Source organism: Muntiacus reevesi, chromosome 18 (assembly GCF_963930625.1).
Source record: "Muntiacus reevesi chromosome 18, mMunRee1.1, whole genome shotgun sequence".
Taxonomy (NCBI): Eukaryota; Metazoa; Chordata; class Mammalia; order Artiodactyla; family Cervidae; genus Muntiacus; species Muntiacus reevesi.
This window is the reverse complement of record NC_089266.1, coordinates 853,530-879,100: the sequence shown is the minus strand read 5'-3', so window position 1 is coordinate 879,100 and position 25,571 is coordinate 853,530. Positions and strand designations below refer to the sequence as shown.

Genomic DNA, 25,571 nt, shown 5'->3' with positions numbered 1-25,571 from the left:
ACAAAAGGGGGTGGGTGTCCTAAGGGAGTATGTAGGCTCATACATGTGTGTGAGGGCAAGAAAACTAATATATAACCAAGATCTGAAAATATTAATAATAATATTAATTACTATTGCTATATTCAAAATATTAGCTCTATACATCAACAATATTATTAATTAATTAACTATTAACATAACAATGTATAGAGTTATTTGAGTTACTCAAATAATAATGTTACTTAACTAGAGTTACTCAAAAATGTTGTTAAAACAACTGAACATTACTTCTTGGAGTTTTATGTTTCCTCTTTCAAAAATTTTAGTAATTAGTTTAATTAAAAGGGTTAATTTATAGCGGATTTTAATTTATTAAGTATTTATGTTGTGCTATATATTAGACATTTAGCATTAAACTAAGCAAAGGAGACTTGTTTACACGCCAGACAGTGAGCTTCCGCAGGGCACTCCTGGGTCTGTGCTGAGGGAAGGGAATGACGACTCTGACTACAGCTGTCAGCACCTACACTACCTTAGAGGCAGAAAGAGCGTGTTCCTTTTTCAGAAGGTTGACATCAGCGTCACACTTGGTTTGTAATAGTTTCAGGTTTTGCTCATAATCACTGATGAGATGGTCTTTCTCTTTATGCAGTGTGTTGCGCCTAAAAGCAACCAGAGAATAAAATACACTTCCAATGTATTTATAATCAACCTCTAAAATGGAATTTTTTAGCCAGTCAAACCCAAATGCATTATCTTTCAATACATCAAATAAGTAAGCATATTTTTATCAAGTGTTTTTAAACAGTATGCCTCTTACATTCAATGGTACTTAAAAAATTTAACAAACAGCAGCATTTAGACTGGAAACCTTCCAAGGCTAAATGCACGTTTTTAATTTTACCACGTAACTTACAGAGTTAATGTCAGTTTTTTACAGCCACACCTGAGAGTTGTCTGACCTCAGACAATACCTTGCCTTTACTTCTTGTAACTCATTACATGTTATCTGGTAACATCTCTCCAGTTCCAGTTTTTCTTGAATTAATTTTTGTTTCTGTAAATTACTGTTCTCCGCTTCTCCAGTCAGCTGCTGGACACGGGACTCCAGTTCTTTGATCATCTGGTTCTGAAAGAATAGGTCATTGTTAAGAAAGCCTCTGACTTGATAACAATTCTGCATCATTAAGTAACCTGAAGAAAAATGCAAGGGATTAGAGATAAGAATACAAAAAAAATGTACCATAAATCATACTAATAAAAACCAAACCAACCTCTAAATTAACTGTCTTAAAAAAAAAAAAAAAGGAGCGCTTTCTACCATGCAAGACAGGCTAACGTGTTTGTACGCTTCTAGCCTCTCATCCGTTCAATGAGCGGGTGTCTGTTTGCTGAGCAGCACCATTTGGATCCGGGGATATGAGCTTAAGGGCATGCATGCTAAGTCGCTTCACTGATGTCCAACTCCTTGCAACCCTGTGAGCCGTAGCCCGCCAGGCTCCTCTGTCCATGGGATTCTCTAGGCAAGATTACTGGAGCGGGTTGCCATTTCCTTCTCCAGGAGATCTTTCTGACTCAGGGATTCAACCACATTTCTCACATCTATCGCACTGGCAAGAGGGTTCTTTACCATGAGCGTGACCCAGGAAGCCCACTATTTACATTAGCGCCCTCCCAAAAAAGTCTGACAAAATATATACAAGAGCTATACGTGGTAAATTACAAACCTCTGATGAAAGAATGAGAAAAATCAAAGAACTAAACAAACGGAGAGATAGTCCATGTTCATGGATAGGGAGACTCTGTAATGCAATGCTGGTTATTCCCAACTTGATCTACAGATTTAATGCAACACCAATTAAAATCCCAGAAAACTATTTTATGGATATGGACAAACTGCTCTTAAAAGTTTACAAGGAGAGACAAAAGGAACAAAATACCCGATGCAAAACTGAAAGAGAAGAAGACAGTGGGAAGACTGACACTTTCGACTTCAAGACTGACTATAAGACACAGTGATCAAAGCCCCGTGGCCTGTCAAAGATCAGTGGAAGAGAACAGAGAGGCCAGGAAGAGACCCCCATAAACACAATCTGGTTTTTCACAGAGGAAGAAAAGCAGCACGATGGAGCAAAGGGTGGCTTCAGCAAACGGTCCTGGAACCACGGGACGACCAGCGCAAAAACAAGCAAGCAAAGAATCTAGACACAGGCCCTAGAGACTCGCTCAAAGGCATCCCAGACCCAGGTGCAGAGCCAGAGTCCTAGGGAGTAACACGGGACAACCCTGAGCTGTCTTAGGTTTGGCAAGGGCTTTTCAGATACAATATTCATGGCCCAAAGCATTAAAGAAATAATTGATAAATTGGACTTTATTAAAATTAAAATTTTCTATTCCACAAAAGACAGTGTTTATTAAGAGAATCAGAATGTAAGCCATAAATGGGGAAAAAATACTTGCAAAAGACACATCTGATGAAGGATTGTTATCCAAAATATACAAAGAACTCTTAAAACTCAACAATAATATAAACCTAACTTAAAAATGTGTTAAAGAGTTAGATACCCCACCAGAGAAGATATAGAGCTGATGAATAAGCGTAGGAGAGGATGTCATATCACATGTCACCACAGAGCACGGAAATGCAGACTAAAACAGCAATAAGACACCACTCTGCACCCACCAGTGCGTTGACAACAAGCGCTGACAAGGGCTCGGAGCAGAAGGAGCTCTCACCAAGTACGCAGGAACGCAAAGCCGCACATCCAGCCTGGGAGGCAGCTTGGCAGGTTCTTAGAAAACACACTTTTCATAGAATCCAGGAATCATGCTGCTTGGTATTTGCCCAAATGAGTCAAAAATTTGCGTCCCTACGAAAACCTGCACGCACGGATGTTTACAGCAGCTTTGTGCCCGTAACTGGCAAAAAGCAATGCAGACGCCCTTCAGGAGGCGAATGGATAGACTGCAGAGCGTGCAGAGGACGGGACAGCGCTCAGCACTGAGGGGAACTGAGCTCTGACCATGCAGGGGCACAGAGGAGACCTACATGCACATTAACGAGCAGAAGAAACCAACTGGAAAAGCCTGCATAGCGTACGACTCCAACGACGTGATTTTCTGGAGCCACTGCCGGGGTGGGCGAGGGGAAGGTGAGTAGGCGGAGACGGGCCTTCCAGGGCAGCGGAGATACTGTGTCTAATACCAGCACGCTAGGTCGACCCGTGGCATGACGCATGTGTCCAAGTCCACAGGGCATATAACTGAGACCCGACCCTGAGGTAAGAGACGGACTCTGGGAGATGCTGCTCTCTGGTGGGGGTGTCCGTGGTGTGGGCTCTGCTTCTCAGCAGAAGGGACAGGGCTTATGGGGATAAACCTTCCTCCTCAATTCTGCTGTGAATGAAACAGCTCTAAAAAACCAAGTCTACAGAAAACAGGCCCTAGAACCATTCCCTTTACCACATGACTCGACTCATTTTCTCAGGCTCCAACTGATTTTGGAAATAAATTTTCTGTATAACGTCCATCCTAATTCCAACATATAAAGATCGAACTGTCGAAGACTTTTACCCTGAGAGTCCCTTAGCAATTATTTCAAATAATCTGTATGTTTACACAGGCGATAGATAATAAACGAATAGACCAAACCGGGCCAAAACAACCTGGCCGGCACTGTCTGAGGACACGCGGTCTGAGAGCCCCGGTGCTGTGCCAACAGAACAGCCAGCAGAGGGAAGCGCAGGACCGGAATCGACGAGAGGACTCGGGCGGAGGAACAGCACGCAGCCAGGCCCACGGGAAAGGCCAGGCCAGCGGGATGAAGGAGACAGCAGAAGGGACGGAGCAGAAACAGGCAGGCTTAGCACGGAGACAGGACGGGTCTGCCACGAGGCCCCACGCACTGGGCGCCTGCGTGACACCTGCTGGTGACGCCTGCTTGGCTCCTGGTGCAAGGGCGCTGTTACAGGCGTCCCTACTGTGCGTCACACGAACTGAAAACTGGCTTCCGTATAAAGCTCTGCGTTTACTGGACGGATACTTCTGCATACGCTGCTGCAAACTCTCTGATTCAAGAAGCAAAATGTGTGATCACAGTTACTCACTTTACTATTTGTATTTACTATATTTACTTTTAAAAGCATTTTCTTAACACACTGTGGATTAGACAAAAAAAAGCAAACATAAAGTATCAATAAACAAAAAGAAAGTTAAAACTCATGTCAGGGGAAACCCTACAGACATACATGAAACACCTTAACAACATTTGGCCAAAATAATGTTTTTTTTTTTTAATGAATACAAAGACCCGAGGGGACACAAAATAGTGGAAACCTCAAAATGGGGCCAAAAGTTACAAAGATAAAAAGATGCTGATGTCCAGCCATATTTTTCAGGCTGTAACAAACAGGGCGGAAGGGGGATTCCAGGCTTTTTAACTAACTACAGAATCAGAGAGGAACAGACAGATTACCTTGGGCACAAAGAATACCTTCCCACACTGTGGCCTCAGAGGGGGCACTCGGAACCCGAGGTTGGAGTTTGTGAACGGACATGGCTTGTAGACAGAGGTTACAATGGGCATTAGGTTAGCAACTCAAGGCCTCGGTCGCGGGCAAACGAAACCACCTGCACGTGCGGGACCTGGAACAAGAGGAGGACGGGGGAGCGGCCGGAAGGGCCCGGGACGAGGCAACCATGGCCCGAGCCTGAGTGGGAGCTGCGGAAACAGAAGGGGGCGGGGTAGCTCCAAGCAAAGTCCCGGAGAAGCAGTGTGATCAAGTAAAACACTATCTGCAGCAAGCGACAGGCAGCAAAAATCACAGGTGTCTCAGTTCCAAAACCAAACGCTCCAAGACGAACGGCACAGTGGGAATTTAGGGGAAGGCTGTGAAAGGGCATTATTTTGTTAGGAAACACAGACATTATTTTCAGCAAGTTAAGTACTAGGAAATTATAAAATATCCGATGGGCTTTCAGTTACATAAGCAATAGATAGAATAAGAAATGCTGGAATTTTACATACAAACTTTGTGTGAAATACTACAGGAGTCAAAAATTAGAAAGGATTAGTAATTAGCAACTATTTATAGTCCAAAGTTCAATTCCTATGGGAAAAGGAGCAACACATTTTACTTCATAAAATTCTTCTTGAAATATATATACAAAATGCACAAATCTTGAACATGTATCTTGATAGTTTGTTACTTGAAAACAGCCATGAACCAGTGGTGGTGGTGATTTAGTCACCAAGTTGTGTCCAACCCTTGCGTGAGAGCCCACCAGGCCCGTGGGGTGTCCCAGGCAAGAGCACGGGAGTGGGCTGCCTTCTCTAGAGTGGGCTGTTCCCTCTCCAGGGCATCTTCTGCACCCAGGGATCAAGCTTGTGTCTCCTCTACGGCAAGGGGATTCCTTAGCACGGGAAGCCACGCCATGAGCCAGGACAAGATGTCAGCACAGGGGCTGCTCAGATGCCTCAGTGCTCATCCTCTACAGAGAGGTAGCCACTATTCTGATGTCTATCACAAAAAAAAAACAACTGTCTTTTGCTGAACTTTCTGTAAATAAATTCAGAGAGCATGTGCCCTTTTGGGCCAGGAATATCACCTGTCTGTGAGAGCTGTCATCCATGACATGGGTTGCAGCAGTATTTTCAGGGCTATATTCACTGCTCCATTGTGGAATACACCTAAAATAATCTATCCATTTTACTGACTGACTGGTTGTCTTCAGTGTTCGGTTATTAATAATAATGCTGCTATGAACATTTTCACATGTTTCATGGTGCACATATTCACCCGTCTCTTTTGGTTGGACATTCTATAGTGAAAATGCTCAGTCATAAGTGATCTGAAAACTATGATCAGGCAAATACTTGAAGGCGAATGTCTGTAACAGCCAAATGTTTGTAACTGCCAAAAGGAGATGCGACCACGATGTCCTTCGATAGGGACGTGAATAAACAATGTTAATCCATATAATTGAATAGAATTCAGCAATAAAAAGAAATGAGCTATAAAGCCATAAAAAGACATGAAGAAACCATAAATGTATAATTTTTAATGAAAGAAGCCAGTCTGAAAAGGCTACACACTGTATGATTCCAATTATATATTTTGGAAAAGAAACTATGCAAAAAACGATGTTTTACAGACAGTTAAGGTGATCAGTGGTTGCCAGAGATCCTAGAGAGAGGTGCAGGGGAAGAACAGGATGAAGCATGTGTGAATTCAAGATAGTGAAAACGCTATGTATAAAACCATAATGGTATATACGCAACTAGAAGCATTTGTCAAAACCCACGGAATTTTAAAGCACAAAGGATGAGCTTTATGCAAACTTAAAAAAATAATTTAGTAGTTTGGGGATCCCAGGAAGAAATACAGGCTGTGAAAAGAGAACCTTGTTATATCACAAGTATGTAAAAAACCTCGCTGAAGGGGTGGCAGGAAGGCTGAGGACCTGAGACCAGACGCGGCAAGAACCGCACGTGCGCCCCACGCTGGTCGGCAGGCCTGGTCCCCCGAGGACACGGGCCAACAACCCTGAGCATCCCATGTCTGCACCAAGTGAACAGTCAGAAAGCGAACGGAGGGTGGTGCAGGCCAAGCTCCCGCTGTCAGACTGAGCGCTTACGGGAGAGAGGAAAAGGCTGGACTGACCCGTGCGGCAAAGGTTCAGGGTACAGACACCAGCAGGAGATTGTGCTTGGCTTACACAGAGGCGGTTGGTCATAGATACGGAGGTTCACAGGTGTGCCTACACACACAGGCTTGTACACACACAGCACTGTCTGGTGAGGGGACAGGAAAGAAACGACACCCCCCACGTCACGGGCACCCCCGGGAAGCAGACCTCGGTCTCTGACACCACTCTCCATCCTCCACATTGGGGGGGGTCAGAGTGGCCCGGGGCCTCCTGAGAATCTCCCAGTGGCTGAAGCTAGAGCAACTTAAGTGACAAAAGGAAGGAATACGGGATTATATCCAGAACATCAATAATATCCACACTGATAAAAGTAAATCGCTCAATAATTAACAAATGAGGGAGACGAGACAGACTTCCCTGTAGAGAAACTCCCGATAATTCAGATTCCCCTCCCCTGGGTTATAGACGGTACACCGCGCACTCCTCACGCACAGGCTACCCACGGGAACTTTCCTCCAGAGAGGACAGAGTGGAAAGGCGGGGGCCACCCTCACGGGGGAGAACCCAGCACACGCCACCCCAGCCAGGCGCCCAGGGCTAACGCCCACGGGGGTGGCCATGAGCAGCGTGTGCCCTTGGTGTGACGTGGAGAGCAGCACGTGACTTCCACGACCGACTGCGTCGGCCCATAGCCCATCTTCTCATGAGAAGAACAGGAGGCAGGGCATCCCCAGTATTCCTGACCAGTCCTCCTCAAAACTGCTGCGGTCATGAGACACGGGGGCGTCTGGGACACTGTCACAACCAAAGGAGCCTAAGGAGGAAACAGAATGTGGTGTCTGGATGAGGTCCTGGGAAAAGAAGGCCATGGGGGAAAAGGGAAGGAAAACTGAGCAGACTATGGACTTTGGTTTATTAACGCGTCCTGCTGATTTGCTGACTGCGAGAAGCATACCAGAATAGCGTACGGTGTCACACAGAGGGAGCTGGGTGTGGGGCACCTGGGAACTCTGCACCATCCTCTCAAACTTCCTGTAAATCTAAAACCCTCTAGAAAATAAAATCTATTTGTTTAAATGGCAATCCTATTCAAAATAATCAACTGATGCTAGTCAGGAGATTCTTCTTTAACACTGTGAGGCTGGAAGAGAAATGCTGACGGCAGCTATGAAATGACGAATCCCAGCCACGCCGGAGAGTGACGCGCTGCTCTCCGATCATGCTCGCCACCAGCAGTGGAGGATAACTGTACATGGTCAACACAACGCTTTACGCCTCTAAGGCCTGTGATACTCTTAAACTCGATTTAGGTCCATGAATAGAACTTGGAGTGTCAGGGGCTTTGAGTGGAAAAACAGCTCATCTCTATTTCCAGTCCCCTGACGGACCTTCAGCATTTCCCTTCAACCATGAGTACAGTCAACCGCCAATGAAGTACTAGCAACGCCTGTGAATGACGGAAATCACAGGTAGTTTCAGACCAATATAGTGTGCGATAATCCCTAATACTGTTTCAGTCAGTTCAGTCGCTCAGTCGCGTCTGACTCTTTGCGACCCCCATGGACTGCAGCACGCCAGGCTTCCCTGTCCTTCACCAACTCCCGGAGCTTGCTCAAACTCATGTTCATCAAGTTGGTGATGCCATCCGACCATCTCATCCTCTGTCGTCCCCTTCTCCTCCTGCTCTCAATCTTTCCCAGCATCAGGGTCTTTTCCAACGAGTCAGTTCTTCACATCAGGTGGCCAAAGTATTGAAGTTTCAGTTTCACCGTCAGTCCTTCCAATGAATATTCAGGACTGATTTCCTTTAAGATGGACTGGTTGGATATCCTTGCAGTCCAATGGACTCTCAAGAGTCTCCTCCAACACCACAGTCCAAAAGCATCAATTATTCTGCACTCAGCTTTTGAATATTGTTTACCCCCATCATTATTCATAAGTTACTACACTTATTAGGCCCACTGCTCAATCATGATATTTATTGCATTTGTTTAGAAGCATATGTATTACTTTATCATGACTCTGATTTATTAATATTTTGATGACTGTAACTATAATTTCTTTGTCATCTTATATAATTTTATTAAATTGCCAAATATTATGCGGAGAGGGATGCATAAACTTCACAAGATTGCCAGTGGCATCTGCGCTAGAAAGAGGGGCAAAGAATTCCGCTAAGAAAGTCTAAAATCTCAGTAAAGCCGCTCACGGACTGTGTGTCTAAACCCCTGATGTGAAGAGAGCCCTACACTTCACAGCTGTCACCTCCCCAAGCCTCTAAGAACACTGCTACCGTTTTCACGTTTATAAGCTGTAACACGCCATTCTAAAAATCCAGTGTTTCCATGTTTAATTGTTGGTTTCACACAAGGAGACCCCGCCAGTACCAAGAGACATGGGTCTAATCATCTGTACAAATGTCTGCTTCCAAAAAAACGGAACGGGGAAAAAATAAGACCCAATTAAAAAAAGAAGAGAGCCTGAAAGAACAAACCCAGGAACTAATTCTCAGTGACAGTCTCGTCTTTCATCTTAAGCCGCGCCTTGAACTCTACCTTGTTTAATTATTAAGTCAGGAGCGGCTCAGCAAGATCTGTCTAGTTTTGATGATTCTTAAATTCAACCCTGCTGACAGACCCGTCCATTCTTCTCTATATTTTACTGTTGCCTAATGACAAGGTCTGAATGCTAATTTTTAAATTCAACTTCCATTAAAAATAGAAAGCAGTTTCTCTAACAGTAACCTCTTGGCCCCAAAGTATGACTTTAGTTTACACTACAAATTTATAAAAATTAAAAATTCCAATTTGAAAGCTATTACTCTCTTAATGTTACCTATCTAATGAAAAATTACAGTGCAGCAAACATTGTAAGCAATTAATGTTTCATAAATTTCAGCCCTACAATCACTTAATATATTCATGTTTGTGAAAATTTAGGAGGCTGAGATGACAAAAATGTATTTCGGATATACATCTGGCTTTTGTTCACAGCCTCGAATATCATCCTTGTGCTGATTCCCCAGAACACAGACCCCGGATTTGCCGAGGAGAGCTGGTCCGTGTCGGGCGCCCCGCCCCAGCAGGGAGCAGCCCCGCAGCGGCGGCGCTCGCCCTCCGCAGACCCCAGCCCAGCCGCCTGTCCCCCGCACCGCGCCCATGGCCCTGGGTCCCCAGCGCCCCCGAGTCCGTTCTCGGAGCCCACAGTTTGCTCTCTGCACAGAGCAAGACAGACACATTAAGAGTAACATTCACAAGGAACCACTCTGACGTACTCAATCCACTACAAATGCAATGCAAGATGCCAAAAATTCACGGAATTGAATGCTTTAAAACAGGTGAATCTTACAGTATGCTAGTTATAAGCATACACCAATAAAGCTGTTTGTTTTTCTAAAGGATCAATCACGAGGTTTTCCCTGATCTATGCCCTGACAAATTCTCCCTCCACCTTGCTCTCTGCTCACAAGGCCCCATCCCTGCTGCCGTCGGCTGGGGTGTCCCAGCTCTGGGATTTCTGCGCTGGCTGTTCCTTCTGCCTGAAATTCCAGAAGATAGTGGAGCAACAGGAGGAGGTGAATGTGTGGGAAAGCGTGGCCCTAAGACGGCGCCAAGTGAAGACACAGGCAGTTTCAAACATCAGCAAATATCTTCGATTTTTATGCGTTAAGTGTCACTCCAGTGTTGCCAAGTCTGAGTATTTGGGGCATTATTTGAGCCCTTTGTGTTTTTCATTTTTCTTTAATTCCGAGAAATTAATTTAGATGATTTCTTCAAAAAGATCTATCCTCCTCACTCCATGGTCTCATTCCATGTTTCTGTCTCCTTGCACTTTCTTCCGAGCCTCTGCTCCTAGGATAGTTTTCCATTCTGATCTTGGTGGTGGTGGCTGTGTTTTAGTCAATAAGTTGTGTCCGATTCCTGTGACCATGTGGACTAGGAACCTACCAGGCTCCTCCGTCCATGGGATTCTCCAGGCAAGAATACTGGAGTGGGCTGCCATTTCCTTCTCCAGGGGATCTTCCCGACCCAGGAATTGAATCCAGGTCTCCTGCATTACAGGCAGATTCTTTACTGACTGAGCTACAAGGGAAGCCCATTCTGATCTTGCTGCTGCTGCTGCTAAGTCGCTTCAGTCGTGTCCGACTCTGTGCAACCCCACAGACGGCAGCCCACCAGGCTCCCCCGTCCCTGGAATTCTCCAGGCAAGAACACTGAAGTGGGTTGCCATTTCCTTCTCCAATGCATGAAAGTGAAAAGTAAAGTGAAGTCACTCAGTCGTGTTGGACTCTTCGAAACCCCATGGACTGTAGCCCACCAGGCTCCTCCATCCATGGGATTTTCCAGGCAAGAGTACTGGAGTGGGTTGCCATTTCTTTCTCCAATTCTGATCTTACTCTCATTTAATTTTTTAGTAGACTTCCTTCTGCTGTATTTATTGTATTGTTTCTAATTATATCTATTACACCTTTTATTTCAATTCTTATTTTTCACATCCAGTATTATCATTGGAAAATATTCTAAAATGGACAGACGTTACAACAAGGATAGAGGGACTCCCTGGTGAACCAGCAGTTAGGACTCCGCCTCCCAGAGTGGGGGGCCCGAGTTTGAGCCCTGGTCAGGGAAATAGACCCTACATGCTGCAACTAAGGATTCTGCAATCTGAAGGTTTGGCACAGACAAATCATACAAAATTTTTTAAAGTTTTGTTATGGGACATTTCAAACATACACAAAAGGAGGAGGAGTTGTATAATAAACCCACTATATTCTTCTCCCCAGTTCCACATCTAGCTGGTTCTTAAGCTGTCCAGCACTCTACCTGCTGAAGCCCCACCTGCATCCCCTCCTCCAGAGGTGACAGCAGGACAGGCCCTCGGCCCTGGAAGATGCACATGGAACTGTCTGCTGCTTAGGTTCCTTCCAGGCCGACTCAGGGTTCTGCTTTCCTGACCCGGCTGGCTCGGTGTCAGCCCACCCCTCGCCTGGCCCAACCCCAGACCGTCACCGCTCTCCCCTCCATCCCGCTGGTCACGGCTGCATCTCTGTGGGAGGGAACGGAGGTTCACACTGCGTTCAGCCTGCTGTCTTCAAGCAAACGCCCACCAGCGTCCTGAACTGAGTGCCTCCTTGCGTGTGCAGGTCTCCTGATCGCTGTCCTCGTATGCTACAGCTATCTGTTGAGTACTTACTACATGACGTAATTTATGTTTATTAACACATCCAACATCCCAGCAACACACACTACACGCACTCCTGCTGCCACCCCGCCTGACGGACGAGGACACTGAACACCCTAGGGCTGGCAGGCGCTCAGGCCGTTAAGGACCTGGGACTGGAGCCAGCTCTGCATCACTGTGCGTGCGGCGTCCCATCCCTTCCACCCTCTGAAACGGGCCCTTCGGCCAGTCTGGGGTCCCCAAGACACGCCTAGGTAACAGACTCTGGCTCAGACTCCACAGCTTTAAAGCCAAGGAGGCACTTGGGAAAAGCCAGGAGACTGAGGGGGCTCAGTGGCCAGCGGGCGGTGCTCGTGTTGAGGATTCAGGGTCTACACGCCACGAGGTCAGATCACGTATCAGGAACAAGGAGGACGAGGTGCACTGCCTCAGACGTGAGGCCCCGGGTCCAGGCGCCCTCAGCCCACCTTCTCCAGGCTTCCGTAATTCAGGAAGGCAGCTGAGCCTCTCAAGGCTGAAGACCCTCCTCTGCAAGCAGGGACTCAGCGAGGGGCTCTGGGGGCCCTCCATCCTTGCTAGGAGGACGCGCCTGGTCTCATGCTGTGTACGCTGGTGGCCCCCCTCTGAATCCTCAGGAAGGGACTCTGGGCTTACCCACAGGGCATCTGTGTCTGCTCCCTCAGTCAAGACAGAGCGACTAAGAAAGACCGCCTTCCACCAGCCACACGACTCCACCTCCTGATCTGTCTGTCTTCCCACGGGCATTACAGCCACACCACTCCACCTCCCGATCTGACTGTCTTCCCACGGCATTATAGCCACACTGCTCCACCTCCCGATCTGTCTGTCTTCCCACGGGCATTACAGCCACACCACTCCACCTCCCGATCTGACTGTCTTCCCACGGCATTATAGCCACACTGCTCCACCTCCTGATCTGACTGTCTTCCCACGGGCATTACAGCCACATCGCTCCACCTCCTGATCTGACCATCTTCCCAGGGATTACAGCCACACCACTCCACCTCCCGATCTGACTGTCTTCCCACGGGCATTACAGCCACACCACTCCACCTCCCGATCTGACTGTCTTCCCACGGCATTATAGCCACACTGCTCCACCTCCCGATCTGTCTGTCTTCCCACGGGCATTACAGCCACACCACTCCACCTCCCGATCTGACTGTCTTCCCACGGGCATTACAGCCACATCGCTCCACCTCCTGATCTGACTGTCTTCCCACGGGCATTACAGCCACATCACTCCACCTCCCATTCTGACCATCTTCCCAGGGATTACAGCCACACCACTCCACCTCCCGATCTGACTGTCTTCCCACGGGCATTACAGCCACACCACTCCACCTCCCGATCTGACTGTCTTCCCACGGCATTACAGCCACACTGCTCCACCTCCCGATCTGTCTGTCTTCCCACGGGCATTACAGCCACACTGCTCCACCTCCTGATCTGACTGTCTTCCCACAGGCATTACAGCCACATGACTCCACCTCCCGATCTGTCTGTCTTCCCACGGGCATTACAGCCACACCACTCCACCTCCCATTCTGACCATCTTCCCAGGCATTACAGCCACACTGCTCCACCTCCCGATCTGACTGTCTTCCCACGGCATTACAGCCACACTGCTCCACCTCCCGATCTGACTGTCTTCCCACGGCATTACAGCCACACTGCTCCACCTCCTGATCTGACTGTCTTCCCACGGGCATTACAGCCACACCACTCCACCTCCCAATCTGACTGTCTTCCCACGGGCATTACACATTCCCAGAAAAACAACCGCGTCTTCAGTCAAAAAGACTGAAACAAATAAATAAAACAGAAAGGAAAAAAGTAAAGAAGTTATCTCTAGGCTGAAAGTCAGTGGGGAAAAAAAAAAGGAGAAAGGTTTGTAAAGGTTTGGTGGGGTAAAAAAATAAAATAAAAAAGAAGTGACAACAAACGACCCCCGGGAAATCCCACGGCCACTGGAGGAGGCTGCACACTGCCACGTGCAAGGCTGTGTTGGGGAGGAAGGCGGGCGGTTTTAACTCCACTGCACACTTGCCTTGCACTGCACGCTCCGGGAGCGGGGAGGCCTGAGGACAGGGGGTGAAGAGGACAGCTCATAAAGCGATAAGACAAGGAAAGCAGACGTACTGTGCACTGCGTCTGCGCCACGTATTCACCCTCCATTTTGTTCAGCCGCACGTTTGTGTCCTCGAGCAGGTCTTGAATATTTTCCGTGTGTCGCTTCTGAAGTTCAAACTTTTCCTTTTCCATTTCTGCTACAGCGTTGTGGAGCTACCGAGGAGAAGAATTGACTCTTTCACTACTGTTACAGAATGGACTATTTTGTAATTCAGAAAAAAAGCTTCCCTATATTTCTCTATTTATTTATATGGTGACCTGAACAACAAAAGATATAAAATATGCAAAGTAAATATTCTTGTAAAGAGCAAGATTAAGAAACAATTTTTTGTTTATTTTCCTGAATTGAAAGTTTTATTGGATAAACAAATATTAAAGGGGATGATCCACCGCAGGCAGAAATAGTAAATAAATCAGATAACACAATGCCTCAGGTAAACAGCACCAGAATCAGCCTGATATTAGAAAACAAGGGTATTTATAATACTGCTATCAATTAAGATTGCCATCTCACAGAATTTTTATCTTATTTGCATGAAACCTTGCGCAAGAGTAATGTTCAAAATGCTTTATCCTTCAACCTGACTCCCAGCAAGAAACTATTTTTATCCAGTCCATAAACTACACTAAGTGGACACAAAGGTGGCATGTGTCAACCAAAGCCAGCCCTCGGGAGAGCTGCACGCTCCATGTCTTTGTGCACACTGGCCATCTGAACGAGGACTGTGCACATATGCTGAAGTCGGTGAGATGCTGAAACAGGGATGCAACTAAGGTAAGGAAACCAAGTTTCAATGGGCAGCCTCTAAGGAAGTGGAAAACCCAGGCGACAAGCCTCGTGGGCATTTGTCCACCCGTCTTCACGGGCGGGGAATCCGGAATCTAGTTCCTGCTGTCCACCTGTCTTCACGGGCGGGGAATCCGGAATCTAGTTCCTGCTGTCCACCCGTCTTCACGGGCGGGGAATCCGGAATCTAGTTCCTGCTGTCCACCTGTCTTCACGGGCGGGGAATTCGGAATCTAGTTCCTGTTGTCCACCCATCTTCACGGACAGGGAATTCGGAATCTAGTTCCTGTCCTCTGCACCCAGCCCAGGCTCACAGATCTGAAGCCTGATGGAGCTCAGAATAGTTATTCCAGTGTCTGGCATTTATATATACATTTAATCAAGTCAAAGTAAGTTATAATTTATATAGTTTTACAGATACTGTAGAGTGTTTTCCAATTACTGCTGGCCTGGTTTTAAGAAGACGGGTGTCTTGAGTGAAGTGTTAAATAATGAAATGTGTACTTGCAGCAGCCAGAAAAAAGACATGCCAACGTCACAGAAAAGGTACAGGCACAGCAAGGAACATGAACCTGGACGAGCGCTCGCTCCGTCTGCCCTCTGGACAGGGGCCCTCCTCCCCCTGGAGCCGCGGCCCCAGGACACAGGCACCCGGCGTGGGCTCCAAACACCCGCGGGGCCCAGGAAAAGGCCCAAACTCAACCCACTGGGAGATGGTCAGCTGCAGGAGCTCACCGAAGACCTTCACGGCCGACTTACTCAGAAGAAGTAACGTGTTTCATCTCCTGTGAGTACATACTGTAATTTCAACCAGTGGCGAAGAGCTCCTAAATGAAAGGACTGCGTACCTGCCTGCGTGCTCAGCCCTGTCTGACTCTCTGTGGCCCCGTGGACTGCAGCCGCCAGGCTCCTCTGCCCATGGGCTTCTCCAGGCAAGAACGCTGGAGTGGGGTGCCATGCCTCCTCCAGGGGATCTTCCCAACCCAGGGACTGAACCCACATCTCCTGCATTGCAGGCAGATTCTTCATCGCTGAGCCACAGGGAAGCCTGAAAGTAGTTACTATGTGGGACTAGGTAAGACTTTTATGACACATTATAAGTATTTTTTACATTACTCTTAGCTCTGCTAAATTTAATGAAAACATTTTTCTTAATTAAATGTTCCTCTAAGAATAATCCATCTACAACTGATTTTGTTTACACCAAAAACAAGTTTATACTACAACTATTGTGTCATCTGAGATTTCAGAAAAGAAATGATCCAGGGGCCTACATCCAAAATTTGGACAATTTAACTCCCCAAAATTACCCTGCTATTATATCCCTATGAATTCTGCTTAAAGTTTATTAGCTCTGACAAAAATTCAAAGCCTTAATTAAATCCAAGAATTGTTAAAAGTAACTTTTCTAAATGAAAACTAGTTTATAAATTATTAAACTTCCAGAAAAAAGTATACCAAAACACAACAGCTATTTCTAGATGGTCTAGAACACTATTACTTTTATTTTTTCAAACTCTTCTCTATATTTTGTGAATATCCATTATTTTATAATTAAGTAGGCTATGTTAAAGTATAACCCTTTATATTTTTCCATCACTATTTTATTTTCTGTAGCTTACCTTTTTTTCCCAATCATTATTCAGAGATTCTGTGCTCTGCTCGCATATCTTTTTTAACTCTGCGATCTGGTTGTCTTTGGTCTCTCTGATAACCTGGCATTCACGGACGAGGGTCTGAACTGTCAAAAATGACGAAACCATAATTAAACCAATTCTAGCTGCCACATAAGAGTCCGGTGATAAAAAGCAAAGTGCACCCGTTAACAGATCATCCCATCTTCCTCCCAGTCTTCTCTGCTCTCCCCTAAAGTATCTCCTCCTCCCTCCTCTTTTCCACGTCCACCTCCGCGGCCCCAGTGAAGCCCCTGCGGCTCACCCCCAGGCCACACGCACGGTGTGCTGGCCTCCCTAGCTCCCCTGCAGGGTGTCCGCCACCGCTCTGCAGCGGCCCTTTCCCCGTGCCCATGCGGCACCGCTACCCTCAGACCTTAACTCCCAGTTCCCCTCCCACAAGACAGAGACCCAAAGCCTCTGACACAGGAAACGGCTCCTCAGACCTGACCGCTTTCTGGCCGTATCTTCAGCCACGTCCGTGTGTTTAACCTCGAAAACACACCAACCTATCTGCAGACCCTCTTCTCATCCTCTTGCCCAGATGCGCCCACCTATCCACCTGGCCTGCCCTGCTGCGCTGCTGAAACACCGTGCGCTCAAATCAGTCTCAGTTCAAGTCACGCCTCCTTCCGGAACCAACCAGTCTCCTCCTCTTGCAGGGGCAGAAAGGCACTCCTCTCTATGCCCAGGGGGCCTCCTAGATTTCTACCTTAAGTCCCTTATTACACTGCATGCTATAATAGTTTATTTCCTTCTTCACTGAGGAGAAAGATATTTCAACTCTTTAACTACAGAGCAAAAGACTGGCAGTCAGGCAAGTACCCCAAACACTGTGTGCTAAGCCCACAGACAAAGAAACCCACCGCTCGAGTCTGCCACTGCTCCTGGTGCATTAAAGTTACTGGGACTGAAGCAAAACACGCTCTAAATTACATAAAACATTTCCCTTATAAAGCACTCAAATTTCTATCTTCTTTTTAAAACTGATTTAAACGGTCATTGATTCGAGTGAAAACTGTTCAATATATTCATGTCATCTGGATGCAAAATAAATTCAGTTGTGTATTTCTTTGAAAGTGGTATTTTATTAGCCTCCTTAAAATGTTCTTATTCACTTACTGCAAGATACGAAAATTTTCATAAACATTTACATAGAAATTTCTTTCACTTTTATATCTCAATGATGCAGCAAATAAGTGAGAAGGAGACGAGTCCAAGTTAACCTGACATTGCTGTTCAGTCAATAAGACGTGTGTCCGACTCTTCAACCCCATGGACTGCAGCAGGCCAGGCTTCCCTGTCCTTCATTTTCTCCCGGAGTTTGCTCAAACTCATGTCCATTGAGTCAATGATGCCATCCAACCATCTCATCCTCTGCTGCATTCTCCTTCTGCCCTCAATATTTTCCAGCCTCAGGGTCTTTCCCAGGGAGTCTGCTCTTCACGTCAGGTGGCCAAATTATTGGAGCTTCAACATTAGTCCTTCCAATGAATTTCAATAAAAAAGATTTTTTTTTTAAGTGTAAGTCACTCAGTCATGTCCGACTCTTTGTGACCCCATGGAGTATCACCCTCCAGGCACCTCTGTCCATAGAATTCTCCAGGCAAGAAGAGTGGAGTGGGTAGCCATTCCCTTCTCCAGGGGATCTTCCTAACCCAGGGATCAAACCCAGGTCTCCTGCGTTGTAGGCAGATTGTTTACTGTCTAAGCCACCAAGATTCAGGGTTGATTTTCTTTAGGACTGTTTGATCTCCCTACAGTCCAGAAGACTCTTCTCCAGCACTACAGTTCAAAAGCATCAATTCTTTGGCCTTCAGCCTTCTTTATGGTTCAACTCTCACATCTGTACATGACTACTGGAAAAACCATAGCCTTGACTATATTGGCCTTTGTCGGTAAAATGATGTCTCTGCTTTTCAATACACTGTCTAGGTTTATCATAACTTTCTTTCCAAGGAGCAAGTGTCTTAATTTTGTGGCTGCAGTTACCATCTGCAGTGATTTTGGAGCCCCCCCAAAATAAAATCGGTCACTATTTCCACCTTTTCCCCTTCTATTTGCCATGGAGTGATGGGACCAGATCTTATAGTTTTTTGAAAGTTAAGTTTTAAGCCAGCTTTCTCACTCTCCTCTTTCACCCTCATCAACAGACTCTTTAGTTCCTCCTTGCTTTCTGCCATCAGGGTGGTACCATCTGAATATCTGAGGTTGTTGATATTTCTCCCAGCAGTCTTGATTCCAGCTTGTGAGTCATCGAGCCCAGCATTTCGCATGATGTACTCTGCATACAAGTTAAATAAACAGGGTGACAATATATACCTTTGTCATACTCCTTTCCCAATTTTGAACCAATCCGTTGTTCCCTGTCTGGTTCTAACTGTTGCTTCTTGACCACCATACAGGTTTCTCAGGAGACAGGAAAGGTGGTCTGGCACTCCCTTCCCTTTAAGAATTTTCCACAGTTTGTTGTGATCTGCACAAAGGCTTTAGTACAGTCAATGAATGAAGCAGAAGTAGATGTTTTTCTGGAATTTCCTTGCTTTTTCTATGACCCAACGGATGCTGGCAATTTGATCTCTGATTCCTCTGCCTTTTTTCAACCCAGCTTGTACATGTGGAAGTTCTTGGTTTATGTACTACTGAAGCCTAGCTTGAAGGATTTTGAACACAGCCTTGCTAGCACGTGAAATCAGTGCAATTGTATGGCAGTTTGAACATTCTTTGAATGTTTAAAGTACCTGGTTTGAATCAGAATAAAAACAAAAACCTAGAAATAGATTTTAAATGTGTGCAGCCACTGATGTTTGGAGTGATTCCATGACAGACTCTCCACTTTCTTCTTACTCTTCACTGACATCGGATCATTCACAAATCCCGCAGTTTCTTTTTCAGGTTTGCTCTCGCCACTCCCACTGCTATTACTGAGACATTCTGGGTCCTCACCATCTTACACATGACATTATGGAGGCATAGCGTCCCTGAGGTGAAAGGATTTTATATACATCACATCTCCAATCGCACTGCTTTATGAGTAAGAGGCTTGCCGATGGGCCACAGCAGATGCTGAAGAGCAGGTTTCCTAAGAAGGAAGATGCTCGTTCCCTCTCCCCCCCTCGCCATCCCCCTCTCCCCCTCCCTGTCTCAGCAGCTACAGGATAAACTTGAAATTTCTAAATCTGAAACTCAAGGACACGCTCATATGACGCCAAGTCACCTACCTTAGTCGCTGTCAGCCTCTCTCTTAACATGAGGGTCTCCACTCGAGATAGATGGCTTTGCATCATCCTTCCCACAGTTTATGAACATCAGCATTCCCACCCCAGTACCTGGAACTCTCCTCTGCAACTAACTAAATCTTACAAAACTTTTAAAGTTCCTTCCCCCTCCCCAAATATTTCCAACACTTTCCCTAAGACTGTCCACTACATTTCAATGTTTCGACCTGTAGTTATAATCAATTTAACACTTGATTACCTGTTTTCTTTTCCTTCGTAATGAAAGTATAAATGAGGGATACTTTTAAATGTTCTGTCCATCACAACATAGCATATACCATAAATAAAGTAGACATTTAATGGAATGAATTTGTATTAGACCAAGACGAATAATTTCTCTAGACTCTGTTGTGAAAGCCAGTATGTTCTATTCTAAGACTGACCTATGGCCATTCCAGTCCAATGAGGAGAGAGAGGATTAAGAGAGAGTAACAGTTACAGACTCTCGTAAACCTTTAACCAAACCAACCACCACTGCTACCACACACACACACACACACACACACACACACACACACAGAGGTTTTTCTGAAGTCATACACGAGTTCACATCAGCGCACCAACAAAGGAAACCCATACAAACTTTCCTATCTCACCCTACAGCCAGAAATAAAACTGTCCTTTATGGAAGCCCTAAAATAAAGTAGAAATGTCTTAACGGATTTATGTAACAATAGACAACATCACCTTTCTTCTCAAGTTTTCTAATAGTCTCCTCGGTTTCACTTTGTTTCTTTTTGTATAAAGTTTTCATTTCTTCTATTTCATTATTCTTTCTTTCTAAAATCTGCAAACAAATTTAAAGTATTTTAGTACATTATATTATTTTATGTATGGAACACATAATTTTTTTAAAAGAGCACAATATTCTTTTAAGTCTATCTCAGCTAATCCTGTAAGTGGCTTCCCAAAAAAAGATGTAAAAATTATATTTTAGTGCATTGACAAAACATTAAATACACTATAACAATTGATTACTGAAAGAAATATGCTGTTTCAAATTTTCACGTACCAGTCCTTAAGGAGATTGTTAACTACTAAATTAGTGGTTCTCTAAAATCTAACGGATGACGCTGTCACCAAGTAGCAGAGAGCAGCATCAGAAAGCTGACATGCTGACACAGGGCAAGCCCCTCCCAGCCCTGACGGGGGCCTTGCAGACACGCGCACCCCGAGCCCCCTACAAGGCCCTTCTGGCACTGCCACGCACAGTGCCAAGCACACCCAGACACACGGGAACGTGGGTGGAACAGACAGCTTTTGTATTTAGTTCTGCTCTTGGGAATCAAATAAGTCAGCTCAAAGTATGTCCAAAATTGTATGAATATTCTACATCATTAATTTATACTCTCAGAAGTTTTTTAATGGATCATTAAATACTCTTAAATACATCCAATACTTTAAAAAATTAGAGAAAAACAAAGTATAGGAAAGTGAGCAAGCAGTGTAAAGAGATGTCTACCCAAGGGGAAAAAGGAAAACCAAACTGAGGCAGAAGTATGACTACCCACTTTTCTTACGGTTGAGGTATATTCCTATACACGCAAATTCAATTTTTGAAAACAGGTTATCACCATGTCTAACCAAGTTTTTCTTGTATTACCAGCATCTTACTTTACCTTTCATTATTTTGGTCCCACCTCTAAGAACAACTGATAAATAAGTAAAGGAGCCAGTTTAATCTCCATGTTCATAAAGAAGCAGAACAGGAAAAGAATGTGTGCAAAGAGATAAACACTTTCAATTTTATTCCTTCCCAATTCCTAACACATAGAAAATGCCATACATGCAACAACTGATGAATATACTTTCCAAATCTGGCATGAGGTCAAAGATTTTATTTATATTTTACCTGGCATTTCAAACTAGTTGCACTGCTTTCTTTTTTCATGCAGAATTTATTTTAAAAGAGAAATTCTTGGAAAGGATTCTACTATTAAATGTTTTTCTTAGAATAGCGCTTTGCAACGGACATACCAAAAAGCCTATTTCAAACTCTATTACCATGATTTTTCCAAATATATTTCTATATTTATTTATATTACACATCAATATTTTATACATCAATAGGTTCTATTTTCAATTTAGACATGTATTATGCGCTATTGAAATTATATTACTGATCCTCTTAACATATTTATGATAGAGAACTGCTTTTATCTAATCATTTATACTTAGGTAAAATTCTAGTAAGAACATAAACTAATATTTGCCTTTAAAGTCTGAATGGAAAAGAGGAAAGTCAAGGAAAAGGATTCAATAGTTTTTCTCTAATTTTCAATCAGTGGTTTCCCTCCTATTGCTTTGCAAGAAGGTGAGCCCAATATATGCCTGACTAAACACTACTAGATCTTCGGCTTTAAGAAAGCAGGGCGGGGTGGTGGGGGAGACAAAAGCAGGTTAGGTGATGCTCTGGCCTCCACTCCCTCCCTCCAGCTCTGTCACTTCACTCTGGGAGCAGCATCACAGGCTTACTTTTGAAACAGACAATGCCAAGTTTCTATTTGGATCAACCGTCGTGAGTTCAGAATTCATATATTAGAATTATACTTATATGTCACTACATTTTAAAAATCAATACTAAAATATAGTTATACAATTATAATGTATAATAACTATACATTGATGACTTCTGCAGTGCCCATTAAGAAGAAAAATTATACTTTAAAGTACAAATTGAAATACTGGAAGGCATAAAGAAAGCCAACACTGGCCTCACAGTACACGTAGTCTACACCAAAGAGAACTAAGTTCAAGATTTCTTTTTAAATTAGAAAGGAAACTGCAATTGCCAGAAGACTGAAAGAATATTAGACCAAAACAAACTCTAGTATTTACAGCTGATATTTCATTTCAACTGTAATGAAAAGCAATGATAGAATGTAAAGGGCTGTAAGAAATAAAGGAGAGCTTGAAGATCATGTAAACTGTGAGGACTCACATGAATACATCTCTTTAGCAAATGAGGTTTAAAGATCAGCTTTGCTAGGATATTAATTTAGCAAGTCCCATTTATACGTCAGACTCTCATAAACACATAAATATAGTAAGTGGATGGATGGTCACGAGACCTAGAATATTTCAAATGCTCAATTCTAAAAAAAAATAAACAGTACACACCCTACCTTCTGAACATCAGCATCGTGTTTCTGCTGCAATTTAAGTTTCTCTTCATGATATTTAGCTTCCATCAGCTTTGTTTTCATGTCCAACTTCAAGGAAAATATTTTAAAGGTGTTAATAATTTACTTTTCCATTTTGCAAAAGTACACAATTAAATTAAAATAAGCTCTTGCATGAGAGACAGCATCCTTTTCCACGTTCACCTTCTCGTCACTAGTCCCGCAATCACACCACATACACTCACACGCTGGCTGTACTCTGTCACCACCTCCAAGTTGATTAAAAGTCTTCTGAACAAACCTCATTCTACAGGCTAAAGAACAGAGATTCGTCAGTGATCCTCAGCCCGCTCCACTCCCCCGAAAGGGTCACTGTGAACTGGTATTTTGCTAAATCCACTCGGTGTTGTGGGGCACAGGCCAGGAGGAGCCCCGACATTTCTTCCTCTCTGCTTCCTTGGGGCCCCACTAACTCCACCGCCTCCGGGCTGGCTGGGGGGCTGATGGGGCAGAGGGGATGCAGACAACTGCGATGGACGTGTTTTCTCAGAAGTGGCTTTCCCTCCACCCTCTCTTTCTTTCTGAAGGATGAGTAGCCAAGACCTCAGGTGGAGACACTGCAGCTGCGAGCTGCGGGCGGAGAGGCTGCCCACCAGCCGGGTCCCCCGCCACGGCAGAGCCGCGCACTGCCCGTGCGCCCCGCGCTGCCAGGAGTGCTGAGCAGGCTCTGTTCTCTCAACTGCTACACCCCCAGCAATACATATTCTCATTATGAACGTTTCACACACAAAAATACGTATTTTCTACACCTTGCCTTTCTCTCTGAACAATATCTCATGGAAATCCCTCTAAAAACACTTGCTCTAGCTTTTATTCATTTTTTAAACAGTTACCAACTATTCTTTCATGAGGAGAAAATAAAATCTGTCCAACCACTCTTCTTAACGCATATTCACTTTCTTCTCGGTCCGTCTCCACTACAGACAACACTGCAAAGCATTCTCATGGATGCATCACCACACCTGGGTCTTGCTTTCTAGAGTGGGTTCTCAAAAGACATGGCAACGATTCAAATCATCCAGATATGTTCTGCCCTCTGTTAAAGGTAAACTCACGTTTCTGCTGGAAGAACAGACATCTCACTACGATCCTAACGTGCATTTTCCTCAAAACTACCATGTGTTGGCCCCTTGTCACATGTTTCAGCCCGTTCAGTTCAGTCGCTCAGTCGTGTCCAACTCTTTGCGACCCCATGGACTGCAGCACGCCAGGTTTCCCTGTCCATCACCAATTCCTGGAGCTTGCTCAAAGTCATGTCGATCGAGTCAGTGATGCCACCCAACCATCTCATCCTCTGGCATCCCCTTCTCCTCCTGCCTTCAATCTTTCCCAGCATCAGGGTCTTTTCCAATGAGTCAGATCTTCATATTAGGTGGCCAAAGTACTGGAATTTCAGCTTCACCATCAGTCCTTCCAACGAATATTCAGGATATAAATATGTCACATGTTTGGGGCCTTCTGAATCTGGTCTTCTATGAAGGCCCTTTCACAATTTTCATCCACATTCCTGTCTGTCGATCAGTAAAATCTGGTATGCAGGTTTTATTATGTATTAATTTAATGCGTGTATATACATTCACAGTTTATCTCTAATATTTTCCCCAAATTGATTGTTTTTCAATTGATTTTATTTCTTATATTTTTTTTAACCTTACAAATTCTTTATGTCACTTGAGTCAAATATTTCTATCATTTCTTTTATTCATTCTGAATTTGGAAAGGTTTTTGGGTAAGAAAGACCTGATGTCAAGATTTTTGTTGTTTTGAAACTTTTTGTCTGGGTGTTTACAGGTTAAGTTTTAGGTACATCCACAATTTTTGGTTATTTTTGTTTTTAAAGGAAAGGACCCAATTTTATTTTTTTCCACGTAACTGAAAGGTTGTACCAGCATCATTCATTAAATAAGTCTTTTCTCAATGTATTGACAATGATCTTTGTCACTGTGATTTTATTTTTAAGGGGATTTAATTTTTTTCTTGAAATGTTCTTGGTTCTAACCATGTTGTATCTGCCTCATAAAAGCAGCTGAAAAGAGTATCCCCCTCTGTTATCTCAGAGAATCTGTGTAATACGTGATACTGGAACGCAGTTCTTCCCTAAGTGTTTCCTTAAATGAACATGTAGTTGTAAAGCAGAGTGTGTTAACCCCTTTTTGGAAACTGCAGATAAAGTAAACCAACACTCACAGTGCTAGGGTTTCTAAGTTACCTGGACTGAGTACGTGGACTCAAGCTCTCACTGTCACAGTGGGTCTGCTGGTCTGCCCTGAACTTGGAACGGCTCTGCTACCCATGTCTGATGCTATGACATCACGCATTACTCAGTTGGAAAACATCAGTTCAATGAGTTGCAGAGATTTCCAAATATTGAAAATTTCATTACATAATATCAAAATCTCACACTGGTTAATATTACCACCAATCTCATCGGAAAAGTCTTAGTATTGGAACATTCTCAAGCTCACAGTGACTGATAAAGGGTTGCCAAAATTCTAATTTGTATTAAAAGGTCAAATTCTATCATTAGCAGCAAATATGGTCAGTTGTTTTGCTTAAAGTGACAGGTTCAATTTGTTCACTTTCCAGAAAATGTCTCCCAATAACCAAATCTGAATAACCATATTTTGTCTGTCAGTCATTACATCAAGTAAAAATGACATCCCACAAGCAGGAGCTATTACAGTTCATA

General features: G+C 44.4%; 1 protein-coding gene across 5 annotated transcripts in view; it reads right to left on the bottom strand.

Annotated features, from left to right (window-relative positions):
* The window catches only part of CEP112 (centrosomal protein 112), a 306,787-nt gene that overhangs the window by 230,082 nt on the left and 51,134 nt on the right, over window positions 1-25,571 (bottom strand). For 4 of the 5 annotated variants that reach the window (XM_065908690.1, XM_065908693.1, XM_065908695.1 and 1 more), the window contains 6 exons: window positions 22,826-22,912; window positions 20,388-20,487; window positions 16,372-16,490; window positions 13,972-14,115; window positions 954-1,108; window positions 512-641 (listed from right to left, as the gene is read on the bottom strand). In XM_065908690.1, the coding sequence (XP_065764762.1) occupies window positions 512-641; window positions 954-1,108; window positions 13,972-14,115; window positions 16,372-16,490; window positions 20,388-20,487; window positions 22,826-22,912 (735 nt within the window). The remainder of the gene's footprint in view (window positions 1-511; window positions 642-953; window positions 1,109-13,971; window positions 14,116-16,371; window positions 16,491-20,387; window positions 20,488-22,825; window positions 22,913-25,571) is intronic. The other variant, XM_065908692.1, reaches the window with a different exon arrangement.